Below are 21756 nucleotides of genomic sequence, written 5' to 3'. Positions count from 1 at the left end.
TCATTCAGTTGTATGCATCTGTTGCTTTTACACTTACCAAGCGCCGTGAGATTCAGCAACTGACTGCTGTGCTGAAAAACATTCCCAGATCTAGCAAGCCTACCCATGGAGCCCTTTTGGCATTTCTGATGTTGAATAATTTCAGTGATTGCACCATATGGGTGGAAGCATGTCCTCCCATCGCCTGCCCCCGCAAATCAGAGCCAATCCTGCAAAGTGGGTCTTTAATGGCTCAGTGAGTCCCTACCAGTCTGTCTCCTACCTACACCAAGGCCAGGATTAGTTATTGTGTGTGTCAGGGGGAAAAAGCACAGGCTTGGGGAGGGGGGAGAGGCCCCACTAATTGCTGGATTAGTTGGACTGAGGGCGTTCAGCCTTGTGTTAAAGATGAGGGGTGTTCTTGGGGGGGGCACAGTTACCAAATCAAACCAGAAATAAAAGGGTGCAGTAGCCATGTATCCACACATTTCCATTTGTGAATTTGACTGCTGACAGTGAGCTGTCAGTGAGTGAGCATCCTCACTTCTGCAAAGAGATTAGAGGCTTTTTGTGTTTCCGTGAATACACACCTCCACTACAGTGTAGAAGCCGTGCCAGAGGTTGTGCACCACATGATAAGGCCTGCTCATTTGGCAGGAAGATAAATACTGTCCTTTTTCAGTAAGACAGAAGGAAAAGATAGGTAGATAGATTCTTACATGCAGGAAGAGAGCAATAGAAATAGACATAGAGAGAGAGAAAGAGAGCTGGCTTGGCTGTGTGCCTGAACCTGCAGCGAAACAGGGACCACAGAGAAAATAAATGAGAAAGAAAGAAAGAAAAAAAAAAAAGAAAAAGTACTTACTGGCGAGGGCCTTCTCATAGTTCTTCCCCATGGCAACAAAGTTCCGTAAGCAGGGGTTGAACTGCTCCATGATGGTCTGAAAGAGAAAACAAGAGATAGATGGAAGGTGGAGGTTTCACTTATCTGCAGCGCGGGGGTCAAGGGCAGAGAAGAAAGACTTACACCTTGCTCTATTCATTCTCCCCTGCACTCTCTTTCTGCTTCCCTCTCTCTCTCTCTGCCTTTCTCTGGCACACACAAACCTCCCTCCCAGCTGCACAAAATCTTGTCTCTTATAGTGTAAATAGCTATCGACTGACTCTTTTGGACACACTCAGTGGTTGTCTTGGATGTTAATGAGGGCAAGGATTGGGTTTCCCCGCCCACATTCTGCTCCTCCTATAATGAGAAATAGTCCAGGTGGGAGGAGAGGTAGGAGAGGCTGGGGTTGTTGATGATGATGATGATGATGATGATGATGATGATGATGATGATGATGATGATGGTGGTGCCCTGGCGGAGTGGGTAGATGAACTCGTGGACTCAGAACAAAGTGACTGTGAAATTTGCATTGACAGGTTTGCATACTGTATGGTTACCTGTGGGCATTAGATGATGGACACAAAAGCTCAATATGGCCACGAGAGAGAAGGGCAGTGTAGATGCTACAGATGATATATGATGCTGCTGGCCATAATTCGGCAGCATCTACACTTAACATCACTGCGATAGCACTGGTCACTGTATGAAGGAAATAAGGGCTGCGCTGCCACCATTCTTGTTCTAACTACAAGAAAAGTTTCCTACTGTGACAATAAATAACGCTATGCCATAATAATGGTAAAAAAATGTATCATTAAAGGGCCTTATAACAAGAAAATGCTCATTATAAAGAGAAACTGAGCAGATTGTTTCGTCATGGCAGCGGCTCTCTGCCACATTACTGTAGAGATGCTGTATTATACTCCACTGTAGGCAGAGTCAGTCTAAATGCAGAGGATGCATGATGCCTGACATCTCCCACCACCATCGTTTCCTCTACCTCTTCTCTCTTTCCTCCTCCTGTGCTCCTCCAGGGCTTCCTCCAATTAGCCGGTCCCCAGTCAGCTAGTCAGGAACAGCCAGGGGACAGGAGAGACAACCACAACACTGCTGCAGCAGCAGTCCCTACACAAGCCATCAATACTGCAGGAGAACACTTAATAATCTACTTCTAGCCTGAATCCACACTGTGGCAAAATAATATGGCAAGGTGCCACCAGTGTCAACCTGAAACAACCCCAGCAGCTCATCCTGAACATCATATGCCTCGTATCTTAAGTCAGACCTCAGCATTCTTTGCTTTTTGCCTTCATCTTGCCGTCTGTCTTTTGTTTTTAATGAGAGCAAAGATTTGGAAAGGACTGTGTGTGTGTGTGTATGTGTGTGCTGGCTGTGGTGTTTATCCCCATCAGGAGTCGTAGTTCAAGTGGCTTGAGTGCAGCACAACCCGCCTACAGTAGAAATACCAATGAGTCAGACATAAACCAGTGATACTTTCATTACCGACAGTAACTATTTTACTACGCCTCTCCATGACTGTGTTCGCATCTAAAGCCCGTGGAGCAAGAACTGGACTTGAATATAAAAATAGGGACACGATGCGAAAAAAGAAAAAAGTGGTCAGTCACTCACCCCTAGCTACAACAAAAACAGATGCAGCTGGGCCTATCGTATCTAGCTTTTGATCAGATTGGTTCACTTATGCTGATAATAAGGTCCGCTAACCTTTGCCAATTATTTTCTCAATTCATTAACTGTTTTATCAATAAAGTGTGGGAGAAAAAAACGGCAAGTAATACCAGTTCGAATTTCAAAGCCCAAGGGGATGGATTTAGATTGCTTGTTTTATTTCACCAACAGTCCAAACCCAGAAGATATTCAGTTTTCTATTATATAAGACAATGAAAAGCAGCAAATATTCAAGAGGCTGGAACTTCAAAACGTTTTAACATTGCCTTGGTCGTTGTGAAAATGGACGCAAGGTACAACAGTGGGCAAAAAAGATGGGTCAGGTGTTATCCAGGTTCCCCTGGCTATTGGCTGGCTGAAATCAGAGGTCACAGTCCTCCCTTTTTAAATTCCTACTCCTCTGTTAACTGGGTCTTGTCCTCAAGCAAAACGGACTCACACCAAGTCCACTGTGCAGCGGCTCAGCAGCTCTCAGGAACACAGTGAGAGAAACTTCTTTTCAAAAGACAACAGTTGTTCCTGAAGGGAAAAATGTTCTCAAAAATAAAACGGTGCATATTAATGTACTACAGACTCCTAAATACACAGCTTATTTATTTTTACAGAGGGAATCATATGAATGTATTGTTTTACATGAATTCATTTCAAAAGTTACCACAAAGTAATGGCAGACTGAGCAATATAAACAAATCTAACGGCAACTCGTGTTGAAACCGGCTCCCTTTCTTTACCATGTGGATCTGTTAGTCTGATATACTAGAAGGATAGGAGCATAATTGGGGGAGAATCCCATCTTCAAGCACACAGCACTCGAATGAAAGGCATCTCCGCTCCTGCCGCCTCTAGGAAGATAAAAGACTAACACATCCCTCAGGACCTCGCTAAGGAAATGTTTACGCCTAAATATTTCTTCGCTCTGCCTGATTGTGATGTAAAGTGCATCTCATTGATGAGGAAAAGGTCACACGGATGCGTGCGTCACGAGCACATATTCATGCATGTGTGCGTACTCATGCGCACACCTACATTAATACAAGGCTTCTAATAAAGAGTGGTGGTGTTTCAAAGTGGTGGGAGGATTACATAACAAAGCAAAGCCCAGTGCAGCATCATTACGGCACACACTCCCACTGAGGAGGCCAAAGGTAGATGACACGGGCCTGGCTGCCTTTTCTTCTATGTGCTGAGCGCACACACACGCTTGCACACACATGTTGACCCACTGGCACTGAATAAACACGATGAACATAAATGAAGTTATGGAACGAGTTCACATAAAGAATTAGATGATAATTATGCTATAACTATCTTATAAGAGACATAAATTAAAGTGTATTTTAAATGACCGACAGCTGAGAGAAAGTGGAGAGGAAAAAAAAAAAGAAGAAAAAAAAAAACTGAGGTAGTTTCTTTCTTCATCTCTTCCCATTGTTGCTAAATTTGTCATCCCAGTTCTCTTGTACTACATTGTTATCCTAATTGTGGCAGCTAATTGGGAAATGGGGCCAGGAGGCACTTGCAGTTGTGTGACATGGAGAGTGAGAGAGGTAGAGAGAAGGAGAGAGAGAGAGAGAGCGAGAGAGAGAGCGCGAGAGAGCGCGAGAGAGAGAGAGCGCGAGAGAGAGAGAGAGAGAGAGAGAGAGAGAGAGAGAGAGAGAGAGAGAGAGAGAGAGAGAGAGAGAGAGAGAGAGAGAGAGAGAGAGAGAGAGAGAGAGAGAGATCAAGCAAGTGATTGACTAGAAAATTGCAAGGATGTAACATTCTGAGAGTTACGAACAAAAGGTATGTAATCACGCACTGTATACCCCTTCCCATTCAAACACTCTCTGTATCATCTTTCAATTAAAGAAATAATAAAATAAGAAACATGTCACGGCTGAAGTGTAATCTTTTTCCTTTCGAGAGACGGACCGGCTGTCCACTTTGCGGCTGCCTGCGTGACGACTGAATGAATTCATTATCAGCACTTGGGGACAAAAATTAAAGCAGACAATTAAAAAGGAGGGCAGAGAAATGTCCCCTACAAAATGAATCAAATCCGTTTGACACCCATTTTTGCTGTGAGGTGGGACAGGGAGAATATGGAGAAAAGTCGGGAGTGCAAGAATAAAGGCAGGAGATAAGGAAAAACATTATTAAGAGGATTAAAATGATTTCTCCCCGTGCCCTAACCAAATTAATTTTTCCTCAGCGTAGAAGTAGCAATTGAAACAAGGTCAGTTTATATGAAATAGATTGCGGGATATTCATCCATCTCTGCTCATTCTGTTCTCTTCACACACACACACACACACACACACACACACACACACACACACAGTAATGACATGCAAAGGGGGTAATTTCAAAGTAACACCAGCTGACTAGAACCAGGGGGGAATCACGCGCAATCAGAAGCCAGGATGCCATCAACTACTCAATCTCGCCCTCCTCTCCCTCCTTCCTCCATATTCCCTCCTCTCCACGGCAACTAGCCGCCAAGCCTGAAAATGACCAGAATCAGATGAGTACTGAAGCCACCAATTACTGTATTAGTGTGGAGTGTAAGGACTTGTCATGTGGTTACAGGCAGCACAGGCAGCCAAGCCTAAAGATGTAATCAGGGAGGAATGTAAAGAAAGTGGATAATATGCGGATGTACTCATGACCCCCGTACATTTAGTCTTTCATTTCGTCATAAGGAGCAGTGCGAGTTTATGACGGGTCTCAATCAGCTGGAGGACAGCTGAGACCTTTTGCTCTAAACTAATTACAGTGCCAAGAGAAAATAATCCGGCTGCAGTGTAATCTCCTGTCTGCTCGACTCCACTGATCGATGAGGATGAAGATCTGGGTGTCTCGCCACCTCGGCTAAACTTTCCCAGGGGGATCCCGTTGTTGCCCAAGTGACTTCACTGAAGCCGGCCTGAACATAATTTAATAACAGAAAACCAATTGTGCCATATATGTTTTGATATCATTACGTGATACAAACGCAGCAAGCCAGGGTACAAGCAAAGTAAACACTTTTCTACTTTCTGTCTAGTTACCAGTTTTAAAATTAACTTTGCAATTATGCAAATGTGTGCAGAGAACATTAGCTACAATTAAATAACATTAAAATCAATGCTACTGAGTTTTGCCTCACGGCAGCTGTGGGTAAACATATTACTGCAAAGACATTGATCTGCTTCTACCACGCCGTGCAGCTCAAGTTGATTCCAAAATTCTTGTAAAAAAAAAAAAAAAAAAAATCAAAAAACAAAACAACAATTTAAACATTTCCCAATGGCCACGAGGGTCGTTTTGGCCCGTGCCGTAAACACTATATAATAATAATAATAATAATACAACAAGCAGGAATGAGTTGACGGACCTCTTGCATCACCTCGTGTGTGCGTGACAGCTACATCGCTGAACTGATGCGGCTCACAGTGTGCGTCCATACCGTTGCGGCGCTGCTCCTGACAGCCCTATCCGTCTACATTCACTTTGCCTTTGATAATGGCCATCAATAACACTAGCTATCCACTGTGTGACCAACGGTCAGAAAAGTGAAGACCTGTAACCAGAGAGAGAGAGAGAGAGAGAGAGAGAGAGAAAACTGGAAAACTACCACCTTTCACCTAATGTTTTATTAGCTGCTATGACTAAATACTAGGACACATGTAGCCTCCACTGTCTCCTGTAATAACATGCAATTGCTAAAATGGTTAACCCCCCCCCAGATGAACATAGTGGCCAAATGTATAACTAGTCTGGTACCCATTAGCTCAACAGACAAGGTTAGCCAACAAAATTAGTGGCCTGGGATGTCCTGAATGATTGTGTCAGTCCTGCCCCTGTACATAATCACACTAGCCAGTGCACGTACATTATAGCAATGCCTGGACACTCAATAACAGTGTGGATAATGAGCCAGAAATATCAGCTTAGAGGAAATTACATTGTTTAAAGAAGTCTGAACAGTGTATGAAGTCAATTGCTGCATCAGGCTGAGATACGTTCAATTGGTAAAACAGAGGTTTATAGTTTTGTAATAAAAAAGTCCATTATCAGGAGCATGTACAGTGGAACAACACAAACAATGTGTGTCATTAAAAGGTCAACTTTTTTCAACTTTTGAGTGCATTGAAAGAGCTGACAATATGTGTTAGAGCTGCAGTCTGTGGAGTGTGTGTGGGTATTGTTTTGAAAGGCCAGTCGGGGTCAAACTTTACAGTAGTGTATTTCTGATGGCCTGGGTTCTTCGCACAAGTGAGTCAATTTGGTACCAAGGCTGGTGACGACTCATCACAAATTGCTTGTGTATCTTAACTATTCCTCTTGTTGCCATCACTGCGAATGTGAGACTCCAATATTGGAAAGACAACAGCCACTTGTGAGAGGCTGCATTCTAAATCTTATTACATTTCACCAGAAGAACCAGCCAAATTCATTTAAAGATCACGCTCAAAAACAGCCACGAGTCACAGTTTTTGACTTCCCATTTCCTCAAAAGGGATAGCAGCTAACTTTTTGTTGGCTCAGACGATCTTAGATTCACAGATAAACATAGTCTCTTTCCAATATAATAAGTGAGTATTCAAGGGGACCTAACAAGGGCTGGGGATGTGGAGCACCAGGAATCACTGCAGGGCTAGAGTGCGAGTGAAGGGAACACAGCCAACCTCTTACTGCAATACATCAAAAAGACAGGCTAGAGAACTTTCTAAAGTACACACAGAAAAACACACAGAGAGGCTCATACTTATTTCAAGAGCCAAGTCCAGGTATAACTGTGAGCGGATGCCATGAAGAAGCTTGTCCTTCTTGCATACCTAAAGCCTTACTAATACTGCAGCACATGCCTTCAGTGGAAGCCAAGGCGGACATCAAATTCAAGAATACCATGTGAATATTTGTCTCCTTTCCAAGTTTGTGTTGAAGAGAGAAAACTTCCAACAGCATTAGCCGAGAGAAGACTGCACAGTTGTTGTGTTCTTTTGTTATGGACGTGTACAGAATGTACTATTGTGCATCAGTCATGTCAACCACAGACAGGCATCTATATTAAAAGAGACCAAAGATGCTCATCTTATAACTTCAAAACGTGCCAGGCAATTCTTTGTTTGAGGATGCAGCAGATACTGACTGTTTCAGCACTTCAAATTTAGCAGCATTATGTTTGAAAACATAATGTGCAATCCCCGATGAAATTATCCCAGTTTGCACCTGCGATCAGGGGGGCAGGTTCTGTCTCCTTCGACCTGGATAAATAACTTAATGAGAAGAATTTCTTTCTCATCTCACTGGGGATGAAAACCTGGCCTCTGGTGATTTTCTTTCCTTTGTGCAGCTCTAGCAGGAATTGCAGAACACTAGTTATTACAGCTAAAATATTAGCAGCAAGGATCCAATTATGGATTGTGGTCACAGAAGTCATGAACTCATGAATCAGCAGAATCTTCAAGAGAACCAAGACAATGAAATCAACACTCCACTGTTCATTTTCTATAGTCAGCTAAAACCACACTAAATAACACAAAAATAAAGGCATTGTATTCTTCTGCTCCTCATTCTGATTCTACGTATTCAGTCATGTTGGAGTCCCACATGACTCATGTTACAAGAAACTCAACTGTTGCAAAAGGATACATCTCCATCTATGTAAAATCTTGAATCACCTCTTACTAACATCCGTCCACTTACAGGCCCCATGTTCTTGCCTTTCACCATCTGCACCTTGCTACCTGGACTACGTGGTGTGTAAAGCAGCTATGGGTGGAAGTGGACTGGTCTGCCAGCTCCTGCTACAAATGGGATTGAAAAAGAAACACATGTCTGTTCATTTGGAATGATCTTTCATTAACTGGTAATAAAGAAGGCGCGTGTTAGCTGCAACAAAACGACACCGGCATGCCACATCATGTGGAAGTTAAGTGCTTTGTCATATTAGAGGCGCCTCCCACCTTGGAAAGAAAAGGCAATTCCTTACCCTTTGGTAAATTGTTTGCCACTTCATGAAGCTCTGCCAGCACTAACAGACACATTATTAGGAGCTTTGCTTTTTCCCAGATGAATTGGCAACAGCCAAAAGGCACAGTTTAGTCAAATTCAACCACAACTTGACTAGACATGAGGCTTGCTGACTGCCTTGGGCCCCACACTTATCTACAAGAGGTCTTAGGTGGAGGTGGAGAAAAGACCTCTCGGGTTCTTTGACCTGCCCACCACCTTCGAACTGCTGCTAGCGCACAACAAATTGTTTGCCGGCCAGAGACTAACTATTTACTGTGTTTGTTTGCTTTGCTGTCATCTGCAGCCAGTGTGAGCCCCCTCCTCAGGCCGGCAGCAGCCACTCAACTAACTCAACACAGGCTCTGGTTACCACAGCAACCAAGACCCAGACATATTTGCTAGCTTTGACCAGCAAAAAATCCATTCATTTCAGCTGAGGAGAAAAATCCCTCAAAATATTGTTTGTTTGTCTTTTGACTCTAATCAATTGTGAAAGGATCAAAAGCAGGAGGTTAATAAACAGACAGCAGAGATTAGTGTTTTTCATCATGACTATCAAATGACATAAAAATGAACAGCTTGATTTCAGTTTAGGTTACTTCACTGGTTAGATGAAGAGGATATCAGTGAATTCACATTTTTGCCATAAAGCTTCCAGAAAAGGGTGTTTATGAATTATAGATCCTCCATTCAACATTCAGACTTCACCACAGTCTAAAAACAGACAGAAAAACATGTTTCTAGTGCTTAAATTAATGTAACCATAAAATGCATTTATATTTGCTATTTTTAAACATCCTACAGTGCCAGTCTTTTTTAACAAAGTGCTCAGTCAATTTGAATGCTGCACGGAGGTGGCACTTCTTTAACCTGTCTGGCTTTTATTTCATGCTAATGCATCTCAGTGAGCTTGGGACATAAATGTACATCCTGCTATATTGTTAATTATAAGAGACTTTGCACACGGGCCAAGAGGAACATCTCTTAAATAAGAGATGTAAGTGTATTTATGAATTTACACAAATAAATAAATAAAAAACAAAACAAACTCCATGAAAATGTCCCCATCGAAAGGGACACTCAAACCATGTGGGCATCAACTTCTTTCTGTAACACAGCATGACCGGTCTGGAGCTCAGAGCAGCACTGTGGTTGCATGCTCAGCTGGCCTGGTGGCATGGTGTGGCCAGTGCTACTGAAAGTAGCAGCATCTGCCACAGAGACATACAGTAACACTAGCCACAGGCATGTTAACTTTAGCTCATGGCCCATAAATGTAAGGCCATTGTCCACTGCCACAGCACTAACAAAAAATTTCTGTCTCTGCCTGTGTAATTACAGCTTCACCCTCCACAGTAATTAGGGACTATTTCAACAAGGATGTGGAATGTCTCCATCTATTTTTCCTTCTCTTCATCTCCTTCTCTCTTCCACCCCCACAATAAAGCATTTAATGCTTTCTATAAAGCAAAAGGAAATCCTTATGTTTGCTGTTTTTGAAACAGATAAGTAATATTTTGGACGATAGCCACGTTAACAAGGTGGCTTCAAATCAACGTTTTTTGTTTTTTTTTTCCCTTCAGCGACGGCTGTGAAGCTTCTTTGCAGTCAACAGAGTGTAGCCTTGGATTTAGCACTGAGTATCTCCAGTCTCTGCCCTTGAAAAAGCAGTGATGAGTAAAAGAAAAGAGCGAATGTCTCTAAACCATCCGCCCCCAGACGTGCAGAGAAGGTGGGTGTGTGGAGCAATAGTCCTCTCTCTGCATCGCAGTCAAAGGCGCAGGGAACAAATCTGCCGTTCCACAGGCAATGAATGTTATGATATCTCCCGCAGTGCATAATGCAATCTTTTCAAGGCCCTGGGCACCAGCAGGCATAAACTTGTTGAAACACTATATTCTGGAGGCAGATGTTCAGGAGCTGAAGTCATTTTAAACTCTGTTAAATTGCATATTATAAGGCAAGTGGCGCCTGATGAGATATACTGCTGGAAAGAAAGGTAAATAAAGTGATGGATGGCGTCTTCATTCAAGTGACTCTAGACAGCTTCTTAATGCAAGACCACAGGGGCAAGACACAGCATTGTATATACAGCAGACTGGGCTGGTTTACACTGGACCACTTATGGGGCTTTTATAGAGCAGTTTTCATCAATTACACCAGGTTCAACATCTCTCTCTGAAACAAACACATGGATACTTGCAAAAAAGACTCCCTCTCCATCGCTTTTTCCTCCTTCTCGCTTGCCTTCTCCAGCCCTCCACCAACTGCAAGTCTTTTAGCACAATGATATGACAGAAACACATAAGAATAATGGCACGTTGTTGCTAAGAGACCACCTGTTCAGATCTCCCACATGAGCTTGTGTTGAAACTGTGGTCCTCTTATCATCATCAGAATATCATTCATTTGAGTGCCGCGAATGTCACGACAATATTGCAACTGAGAGAGAAACCCATTATATAACAAGATGTCTGTGTGATTAGGCAGAAAAACCTGCATTTCAGATCAGGGTTTTTAATCAAACGGCGCAATGCAGCAGGATCAGACTCATGACACAATGAAGGTCTTATAACCGCAGAGTGTAGAGCATTAGACTTGATCCAGTTAACGTCAAACAACTTTTTTTTCTTTTTCTTTTTGTCTTCTTCGTAAAACAGCCATTTGAGAAAATGGCATCCAGTGTTTTCCAAGCTCTGTTGACAATTAGGGAGTGGTGCTGCATGGGAAAATGAGTGTTGCCCTGAGGGCTGGTAGAGACGACACACCCTTTTATTCCTTTACCTGCAAGGGTGTGTTCAAAACCTGCACTGACTGTATCAGGCACAGAACACGCCACACTTCCTATGACGAATACAAGTCAAATTGAAATTGAGCTCCAGGAAAACTTTAATATTTCTTTCATTTACCGCTTATTAAAAGTTTATCTCATGGTTGCCACTGACAGGTTTTGTCAATGACTGACCTGACAAACAGCCCTACTCTCTTCAGCCTCCAGTCTGATTAGGCTGTGTGTTCACTTCAACCCCCCCTCCTCGAAGCCAGGTCGGCGCTCAGACGTAACCCACTGGCATGCTAAGAGGCTTGACCCAGGGCACCGCTCCTCTCAGACTGCCAGCGACACAGCCAGCTGGTGGAGATGACTGTGGTGCACACACAGACACGCAAGCACCGAGTGTCAGTCTTAAGTATCTGTCTCACCCCCGTCAGCTGGGGGAATGACTAGATGCCAATCACCATGTCTGGAGCTGCCTGTCTATGTGAAGGAGGAGAACTGAAGTGAGTCACAGAGGATCAACGTTGGGATTGCTGGGTTTACAGGGTTGACTCCCCTGTTGATTAAGATAAAGTCATCTCAACAAAAAAAGGAAACCTAAGGAGTGCCTTTGGCCTTCACCAAAGGAAAAGCGCTCGCAGTGACTGAGTCTCGCCCTCGCTGTGCCTACAGTCCCAGCCCTGTTAAATACACACACTCAACTGGGCTAGCATGAGTCACAGCAGTGGAGTTACCCCCCTCTTCTCCCCTGCGATTACTCAGTATCTGCCCAGCTGCTGGCTGCAATGACTTTGCAGCCGCCGTATGTTTTTACATCTTCTATTCCTCAGGGTATACCTGCTTGAATACAAAGCAGTCAAACACAATTACTGTGTATGGAGGCATTCAAAATCATGTCTATCAAATAGAACTGGCCGGTGGAGTCTTTCCAACACTTGGAGGTGAAAACCTTTAACAACTGCATCAAAAAGGTAAAAAGCTGCAGAATGTGAAAGGTACAACAACGTAAACATAGCAACTTCAGGGAAAGAGTCAGTGTTGAGTATAGTGAGAAATATCCAGGCATCCTGCCCCACTGCCTGTGCCAGTATAATGATGGGGTAAACCAAGTTCAATTTTCTGCTTATGTTTAGATTTTGGATAAATTTTGCATCAATCTAATTTTAATACTTATGCAACAAGCCCTGCGGCTTCACCGTTCCCTCAGTATGGCTGACAAACCCATGAAATTAAAGGTGACAGTCTGCACTTCAGGCTTAGACAATATGTCATTCGCCATTCAAGCTAATGTAAACAGATTTCACTGACCAAACATGGTGATTACCCTATCTCTACAGTAAAATGTCATCATTTGGGGAAAAAAAAGTGGTTTGAGGGTGTAAACACCTAAGAGCATGCAGTATACTGTGAAAGATTGACGCTTTTCATCGCTGAAATATGATGGGAGTCAAATTGAATCCATGTCTTTAAATATTAAAGCACACCAAGGAACTTGCTTTGACACTGCAGGGTAGGTGAAGAAAGCATGGGGAGTGCCAAATAAGCAGTGACTATAGCTAACACTCTCTCTGACCTCCTAGCTTTTGCCACTGGGTCAGATCCCCGGTGTGGAAGAGGGACTCTGTGTCTCCACTCCACTGCCCATCAGCGTTTCTGGCTGTCAGGGCTCTGACGGGGTGACAGAGCCCCCCTACTGCTGGGACTTGCAATCGACTGAGCAACAACCATCGGCGGAAGGACCTGTTCCCCCTAAGGGTTCACGATCCAGACACCTACAATGTGTCCATGTTGATTAACCCACATTAGTAGGTGTAAACACTTGGACAAACCCCGACAGAGCATAGCATCCAATTCACAATGACAGGGATACACTGTAGGCTGTGTGACCAATTTGGCACAGAAATAGCCACCTGAAACATTCGCTTCCCTTGTTGGCTCTATAAGAAGCTCCAGTCAGTCAGTCTCTGCTCATCTGACCTCCTTTCTGATGGATGTCTATTCCCTGTAGGAGAATGAGCAGCTCCCCTCTGCTCTCTTGGTCCTCTGTTAGAGGAAGTACTGCTGGCTTAGGGCACAAGGGCAGTTGAAAGTAGAGCAACATTTAAGGATGATTATGTGTAAATAATGTCTAGAAACACTGAGCTCTAATCATAACAGAAACCCGAGATTACCACAATTCAGACACAGGTGTGGATGTTCCATCAATAGTTGCCTGCAACCCATGAAACACAGATAAGATAATGAATCAACACCAGAGAGGATGTAGTCGATTAATGTGTTAGCTGATTCATGTAAAGTCAATTATAAATCATTTTGATTATCAAGTCGATCCTGAGTCATTTGACAAATCCCCACATTATCCCCACATCAGCTGCTCCACTTCATTCTATGTCATTGCAAATCAAATACATTTCAATTTTGGACTGCTGCTTGGACATAACAGGCAACCTGAAGACATATGTTTGGGAACTGGTAAATGATGATGGGTATTTTTCAACTATTTTCTGGCCAAAATGATCAAATAATTAGTGGGAAAAATGATCAAGAGATCAATCCTCATATAAAATAAACTTAAGATGGGGCCTTAATAGCCCTCTTTTTGAGTCCTAACAATTGCATGCAAAGTTCACACAGGTTTTTTTTTTTTTAATTTTTTGTGAAGAACAGGTTTGAATGTTGAAATCCCCATGAGGCAAATGTTTACTTGTTGCAACAGATAAGCCCAGCCTTCTCTGTCCGTCAAACACCGACTTCTGGAATGCAATGTTCCACTGTTCCCATTTCAGCAAGGAAACCAGGCTATAGAAAATCCACTGGTGTTCCAGGAGAGGCCTACACCACCAATCAATGCAGTAGGTGGAATATAGGAACACAATACAGGCCTACATGTAGGAATAGAAGAAGTGAATGAGTGAGTGACTTTGATTTTGTAAGCACGGAAGGGACATTTTGCTCACAGGTGTTGCCTTAATTATCAAGCCTGGTGTCGCGCAGAAGTATGTGGAGGTGGAAGACAGGAGTATTTTGGTCAATTGGCAACTGAACAAAAAAAAAAAAAAATCAACCAACTGAGCTGCGCCTCTCCCTAAAGAGATTATCGAGGAAGAAGAAAAAAAAAAGTACGAGGCTTGAATGCGGCTTGATTAATGAATAATAAAGTCTGATTCATGGTGGATTTCCACTGTGTGTCGAACACCTGAGTCGATACCATCACATGCATCTCCAAACTTTAGTCACTAGTTGAACCTTACCTTATAGACATTTTCCGTCAAGCGGTGAACCTCGTCGGTGCGAGACATCGTGAAATCTTCAGCCAGGACCATAAACGTTTTTTTCCTTGAAACGTGTATCCGCGTAAAAGAGGGAGAAATGTGGGAAAATGGGCTGCACGAGGTTGGTCGAACCGTAGGCGAGGTATTGCGCCCGCGAGAGAGGGAGACGATGCTGCGCTCCCGAAACCCCACTCCAACTAAACACACCTTCCCTCTCCAAAGCCGACAAACCGCTGCTGCCTTCACGGACTCCCCGAAAGCTCCGATTTCTCGCTATCTCCGACGCGCAGTTGAAGTTTTTCACACGTCAGTCAGAATCAGTCAGAAATAGGCTAAAATAAAACCAAAAACATTTTATGTATATAGTTTACTATATAAATCACATAGTGCAACAGGTTGGCTAAACAGGGGAGATTACAGAACAATGATTAATTACTAAATAATCACTAAAATACTCAAATTTAAATACATTAAATAATAATAATAATAATAATAATAATAATAATAATAATAATAAAATAAAGCCTAAAATTTTACAAATGCAACATTATCACGACAATCAATATCATGCAATAAAATCAAGATCTCACAATACCACACAGCGTTTGTTTACCACATGCGCACTTAAATCCTAAAAGCAATATTTCCAAAAGCTTAACGATGCAGCACCATCGTGTCGAGGTGTATATTTTTCTACCATTTCAGCTCCACCATTCCTATAACATAAAGAGGTAAATGGGTGTGTCTCTACAATTAACATTTAATAGCCTATTCAAATATTCTGCTTTCTGGGGGGGGGGGGGGGATTATATATTTGCCTACTTATACTGACACTTCTAGTGTTTGTTATGATTAACTTAAAAAGACACAAGTCCTCTCTACAATCAGCATCCGTCTGAAACAATAAATCTATAGGATAAGGCATACACAAATGTCATAAGCTATAGGTGGAGTCACCCTGCCGTTTTGTCTTCAAACAGAAGATGAAACCAGTTTTCTTTGTTATTTCCTCTCCTGCATCATTTGGACAAAGAATGGAAGCTCTAAATTAAACCAATTCAGCCAAAAAGACAAAACAGAAGAGTTTGAGTATGCACCCTGCTTCACAGAGTCCCATTTCCACCTGTTCCAGAGGACGAGTGTGATGCATTATATCTGTTTCCTGTCCATTACAGCCTCTGCACACTCACTGCTGAGTAACCTGTAAATGATGTTCAGTACAGTTGTTCTTCTTTCAATTTACAAAATTTTTTTTTTTTATGTATAGATTTGCATTACGTAAGGCTGTAAGCCAGTCATACCCTGACTGTTTTCAGTAACACCATAGGTGATGTTTTTCTCACAGTGGATAATTTATGTTAGCTTCATTGTACATGCTAATTAGAGTCTAAGTGCCCACTTAGTGTAGGATTGTAAATACTATATTGGCTTTCTTGTCTAAACATCTCCCACATATCAGCAACATGAGCTTTCTACTTTCTGTCAATAACCACACACACTTCAGTGACGGGATGTGAAGGAAGACACCTGTTTTGCACAGTGTTGAATCAGAAAACTAGCGAGGAGTGCCACCTCCTGGAGAATGTAGGTTACACGAAACACTGCTATTCTGTCATAATAGAGGAATGAAACCTTATGTTTTAACACAGTAGAAAAAAAAAGAAGCAGTATGAGAAAGAAAAGCCAAGACAGCATTTTGTTGTCACAGCTCAATTTAATATGTAAAACAAGTGAATTTAATGTGTAAAACATCTAAAAATTAGTCCTGTCATTCAGTTATGTCCTAACCAGCACAGTTACAATGTGACATTGCTTTGCTAAGTCAGACACAGAGGAACAAAGCATTACACTTCCTTTATGTAAGTACTTCAGGGGAGCAGTGAACCAGTGAAGTACAGACAGAGTGCTGCTTCTGTAAAACGTGTAAAGGTGCACGGATGTCTGCAGGTCCCACCCTCAGCTACTACGAGTTTAAGATGAAATACTGAAATTAACAGAATGCCCATCAGAACAAAGACAGTCTGGACAGCTTGGTGTTCAACACTGGATATCAACCACTAATTGAGTCTGTTAGGCTGCCAGCATCTCTCTGTCTGGCTTGTTCTTTGCTTCTCTCTTCTCTAGAAAACAAAGTAAAGCAAATATAATCAGTCTGGCATCAGTTACAAATATATCAACTGTGTAGGGAATGCTTTATGGTGTAAAAAAAAAAAAAAAGATCAACTGCACCTGGTTCGGCTTTAGCTGCCTCTGGGACTTCTGGTATTGGCTCAGTGGGGACTTCTGGAAGTGTTACATCTTCTCCCTGGGGACAGACACAGTAAAGGTTTTGCAAGGTAATGAGAAAGGCACAAAATATTCAGTTCTAAAACTAAAATATAATCATTTTAAGATCTCTTAAACTTTATGAGGCAATACCTGTCAAGTCAATTTTAGTTGTGTTTATAAATCACAAATCTGCCTAAAAGAGCTTCACAATCTGTATAACATGCATCCAAAAGAATACGAGGGAAACATTATGGATTTTCTATTGTTCTGTAAGTATAAATTAATGAAACGAATGAAATGAATTTATTTGATGGTACATTCAAAACATTTGTAGATAAACTGTTTGAAGTGAATAATGCTGCTCTTTGCCTTCATTTTCAGATTGTTTGGATTGATGGATAGACAATAAAAATTGCACATACTGAATAAATTAAAAAAAAAAAAATTAAATTGCAAATCAGTCACTAGATTGATGTCTTGTTCTGATATTCTATCACACTACAAATAGAAATATATAAATACATACTAAATTATGTCCATTGCCATACAACTTGTGTGTTTTATTTGAATAACTGGATCAAGCACAGAATCGGTGTCTATGTTCAAGAGTGAAACAGAGTAATTTGTGTAGTTTGTGTCAAAAAGTTTGTGGAATAATAATTAGATTACAAAAGAAGAAAAATCTACTGAGGTTTTAATTATTATGAATCAACCAAAATGATATTCACAGCTGTTTCAGTTACAGCCTGTTATTACATTAAAATGATACTGAGGAAGTGGTTTACTTCAAAATTCTTCCAACTCTGCTAAAATTATTCCGCCTCCCCAAGACACAGATATTATACAAATCTGAAGTCAGAGTAACAACATGCAGTTTTGCTACAAAATCCCCTATTGACTCAACTCTCAATCACAGCTTTAATCGCACCAGTGGAAGAGCTAAATGTCCCAACTGCTGAAGCCTGTGGTTACACCAGGCCTCAGGGTGTGTAACTGTTAATGTGAAGTGTTTACAGTGTTTTACAGAAAAAAACAAAAAAAACAAGCATGTGTGCTCAGCAAACATTATCTTTATTAATAAAGGTTGAACATGCCGCTTAACACCCACCTGAGTGATAGCTTCCAGCTCTGCTAAAACAGCATCCTCGTCCTCCTGCGTCAGGGCGCCAGCCAGCATTTCATCTATTTGCTGCAGGACCAAAAGAATGTGTAAGCTGACAGCACACTGACAGCTCCAATTTTTTTTCCGACTTATAAAAAGGCATGGATATTTTTCTGTGGACAAACATGAGTTTTTGGAGTTCTCTTGGAAAGTTCAGGTTGGAGGTGTCTGCGTCCTCTAAACATGTACACCATAATATGAAGAAATCAATGAGCAAATAATAGCATTCTTCAAATTTCATTTAAAAACAATCACCACATTTTGACCACTAGTCATTATGCAGTTTAATTAATTTAAAGCAGAAAGAAGTGGAAACAGCTCTGTGCACATCTATTTTGACTAACATCAAGCAAACATTTACCCTTTGATATTCAATTGATTCCTGGGTCTCATCCAGGATTCTCTCCACATCTTCTATTGACATGATCTGTCACAAACAAGGAAAGACAGCCCACATTACATAAGAAAAGTCACTTGAATGAAAAGTGTGTTTTCCACATATTCTGATGGCTTGTGAATTTTCCCGAGCAAAATCTGTATACTGTATCCGAGGATGTGCAGCAGTCACACCTCTGTAATCATCTTAATCCTTTAATCTTCAAACAATGTGCACCAGCTCTGCGAACACAAACCGCAAGCTTTCTGCGCTGCTCAATCCTCACCCAAGGATCGCATTAAAGAGAGTCTGCTTATCAGTGAAAACTCTGACAATACTAAGGTATGCACACACATATCTAAGGCTTAAGGGGGTATTATTATTATTATTTTTATTATTATTATTACAGTAAAAGGAAGAGCATAGTTCTCAACACAAAAGGCAGGAAAACAAATAGGAAAAGAATATCTACCTCATGCATACTCTTCAGACAATCATTCCCGACCTTAAGCCCTTCGATGACTTTCATCTCAATTTGCATGAACTCAATATCCTGAACCTGTTGACAAATATTAGCATATAAAAAATGTTATTGCAAAATTACAGACATGCATGACAAACAAAACAACCAAGTGTTTTATTATGTTAAAAATCTGAATTTGGAATTAGTAAGTCCTACCGATTTTTTTAAACACCAACACCCATCATTCTCTATATTTTCTTTTACAGCTCAGTTTTAGAGCACTAAACAGGATGAGGTCACAAATCACTGATGTGAAATGAATCAGAGGCCTTAGAAATATTTTATTGTAATATTCATCACAGTGAATCCTTCCTCTGTCTTTAAAACTAATGCATCAAGTACAAATGTGATATTGCCATGTGGCACAGTGTTGTTTGCCTTTTATTAAACTGATTCAAGAACAAAAATATTTTGAGAATTGAGAGAGCACAACCGCTGCTCCTCTTCAGGTGATAAATTGTTAAATGTTAATGAATTATAATACAACAGTACACCTTGGTAGTGATCCTTATATCATGAGGGAACCACACAGAGTAGTCTCACAAAACTTACCATGTGTTCTAGGTTTGAAATCTGATTCTCAGTCTTGTCTAGCAGCTTATCCTGATATCGTTTTTTCTTTAGAAGCAGCAGTGCTTTTCTGCAATAACAAATAAAAAGGTAAAACATAGTATAGCAAAGAGTATGTTTTTTTTTCCTATGGTAGTCATATAGTGTGTACCAGTGCATATAGAATAAAACAGATACAATCAGAGATGATGCCACTGCACCTGCATCGGATTTCAAAGATGTCAATATAATGTGTGAATTTGTTTTCTTTTTTTCACTATACATATATATATATATATATATATATATATATATAGATAGATATCTTCAATTATCCTAAACTAATGCATTCTAATACAACCCTTTACACGAGGGTTATAATGTTCGGTTTTTGTTGAAAAACTGTTGATTAGCTGTGAGATCATTATGGAGGCTGCAGTTTGTGGTGCTTTTGAACTGTAATGCATTGTACAAGGAAGTGTGTCTATTGTATGCCTACTTTCATTGATTTGAATGAGGTGGACAAAACAATAGGAACACCTGACAATCGTTGAGGCCTCCGCATTGATCATGAAGTTGATCAACAGATGTTTATTTCATACTGTTTCAGATATTAACAGAAAGGTTATACTGACTAAATGGCCGTAGCTTTTTGACACTCACTCTTTCCTGCCATCTTTTAGCAACTGCTTTGCAAGAAGTCGCTCTTTCTCCAGTTGTAAGGTGATTCTCTTTTGGTACTGCTTCAGTTTATCTCTCTGCTGCTTCAATTGCTGTGAAAAACAAAGTCAGAGATATTTCTAAAGTAACAATATAGCTTTTATGAACCATCCATATAAATGCAGAAGAAATACATACACTGACAGTGACACTGTCCATGGTTTGTATATGTACAAACAGACAACACTTCTCAATTTAATGCAAACACTGTAATGCGTAAACAACAATTGACAATTACGTTTGACAAAACTTGTGTTTATTTTAAGTGTTTTGACCGCGTTACAGAGTACTGGGGTTCCTATTTTCCTGAGGCTTCATCACAACAGTTGTCACAGACACAGATGTTGGGGAATATTGTTAGCTCGTCCAAGCAAAGGAACCCCGTCTAGCTATGAATGACATTAAAATCCAATCGTAAACACATCGGCTAACGTTCCTCAGCTAACACTAGCCTTGTGTTCATGTAACGGGACTAATCTGTGGCTAACGCCGCTATCAAGCTCACCAAAATGGCTTTGTCTTGTTCCGTTACACGAGAGGGTCGACTCTTTCTCCCAAAAACGTTTCCCATTATTTACCCACATCCCCGCCACACCCTCCGTCGTCAGCTTAAGAAATATCACTCTTTCCTGAACATTTTGCCATGATAATAAACAGCCTTAAATGGCTAGCAGGCTAACTAACGATCACCATCTCCACAGTTTTTCCGTGTTTTCTACGGCAAGCGAAGCAGGACCTTCACGACTTTGCTCCTCAAATGTCAACCAGTGTCCTGACATAGCAGTTATATAGTACCATGGTAAAATGACACAGTTACAGCCTGATACAACAGCACATACGTAAAAAACAACATGAACAATAAAAAAGAGACTGATATTTTAGACAACAGACATAAACATTGCATCCTGTCCATTTGTACGAATGGTGGGCTGAGTACCTTGGACAGCTCTCGACACCCCGGGGTTTCCAGGATCAGCACCTTGGACAGCGACCACGACACTTCAAGCTAAATCTTTTTGATACAACTTTTTGAAGTATATTATAATTTTGTTTTGAGGAGTCTCCAATCAGATTAACTAACAATGTAAGATAGAAAGATAGAAAGATAGATAGATAGATAGATAGATAGATAGATAGATAGATAGATAGATAGATAGATAGATAGATAGATAGATAGATAGATAGATAGATAGATAGATAGATAGATCCTCTTGGGGGCAGCAGAACTTCACATTCTAAATTGATATAAGCTGATATGGTGAAAATTCTCAGTCAGTTCATCACTACAGGCGAACCCTTTCACATTGTCACATTGCTTCAACATTCATTTGTAGATTTTTTTTATTAACTTACTATGTATTTATTATTATTATTGCTATTGTAAAGTAATTTTTACTTCTTATTTACTCATTAAATTCTTCTAATTTGCATAGATTTTTATTAAAATATCAATAATAGCTGCTTTAAAAAGTTACTTAACACTGACTGAAAATCTTGTCTTTGCTGACCTCCACAGGTTTAACTTGTCACCTTGCTGTTGCGATGTACAGATGTACTGTAGGACAGGAGCATGCTCC

At 41.0% G+C, this 21756-nt stretch overlaps 2 protein-coding genes across 8 annotated transcripts in view; both read right to left on the bottom strand.

Moving 5' to 3' along the window:
- baiap2a (BAR/IMD domain containing adaptor protein 2a) overlaps nt 1-14793 on the bottom strand; it is a 53283-nt gene extending 38490 nt beyond the window's left edge. For all 7 annotated transcript variants that reach the window (XM_056401166.1, XM_056401162.1, XM_056401164.1 and 4 more), the window contains exons 1-2: nt 14561-14793; nt 845-920 (exon numbers count right to left, since the gene is read on the bottom strand). In XM_056401166.1, the coding sequence (XP_056257141.1) occupies nt 845-920; nt 14561-14632 (148 nt within the window). In that variant the 5' untranslated portion in view covers nt 14633-14793. The remainder of the gene's footprint in view (nt 1-844; nt 921-14560) is intronic.
- A 1482-nt stretch (nt 14794-16275) lies between these two features.
- On the bottom strand, nt 16276-20898 carry LOC130184575 (charged multivesicular body protein 6-like). Its single transcript, XM_056400543.1, has 8 exons — nt 20685-20898; nt 20123-20232; nt 19463-19550; nt 18860-18946; nt 18373-18438; nt 17958-18038; nt 16811-16886; nt 16276-16701 (listed from the first exon to the last, which is right to left on the bottom strand). The coding sequence occupies exons 1-8, from the start codon at nt 20748-20750 to the stop codon at nt 16652-16654; spliced, it is 624 nt and encodes a 207-aa protein (XP_056256518.1). The 5' UTR covers nt 20751-20898; the 3' UTR covers nt 16276-16651.
- Nucleotides 20899-21756: the final 858 nt, after the last annotated feature.

The sequence above is a fragment of the Seriola aureovittata genome, chromosome 17 (genome assembly GCF_021018895.1).
Source record: "Seriola aureovittata isolate HTS-2021-v1 ecotype China chromosome 17, ASM2101889v1, whole genome shotgun sequence".
Taxonomy (NCBI): domain Eukaryota; kingdom Metazoa; phylum Chordata; class Actinopteri; order Carangiformes; family Carangidae; genus Seriola; species Seriola aureovittata.
This window is presented reverse-complemented; position numbering and strand designations above follow the sequence as displayed.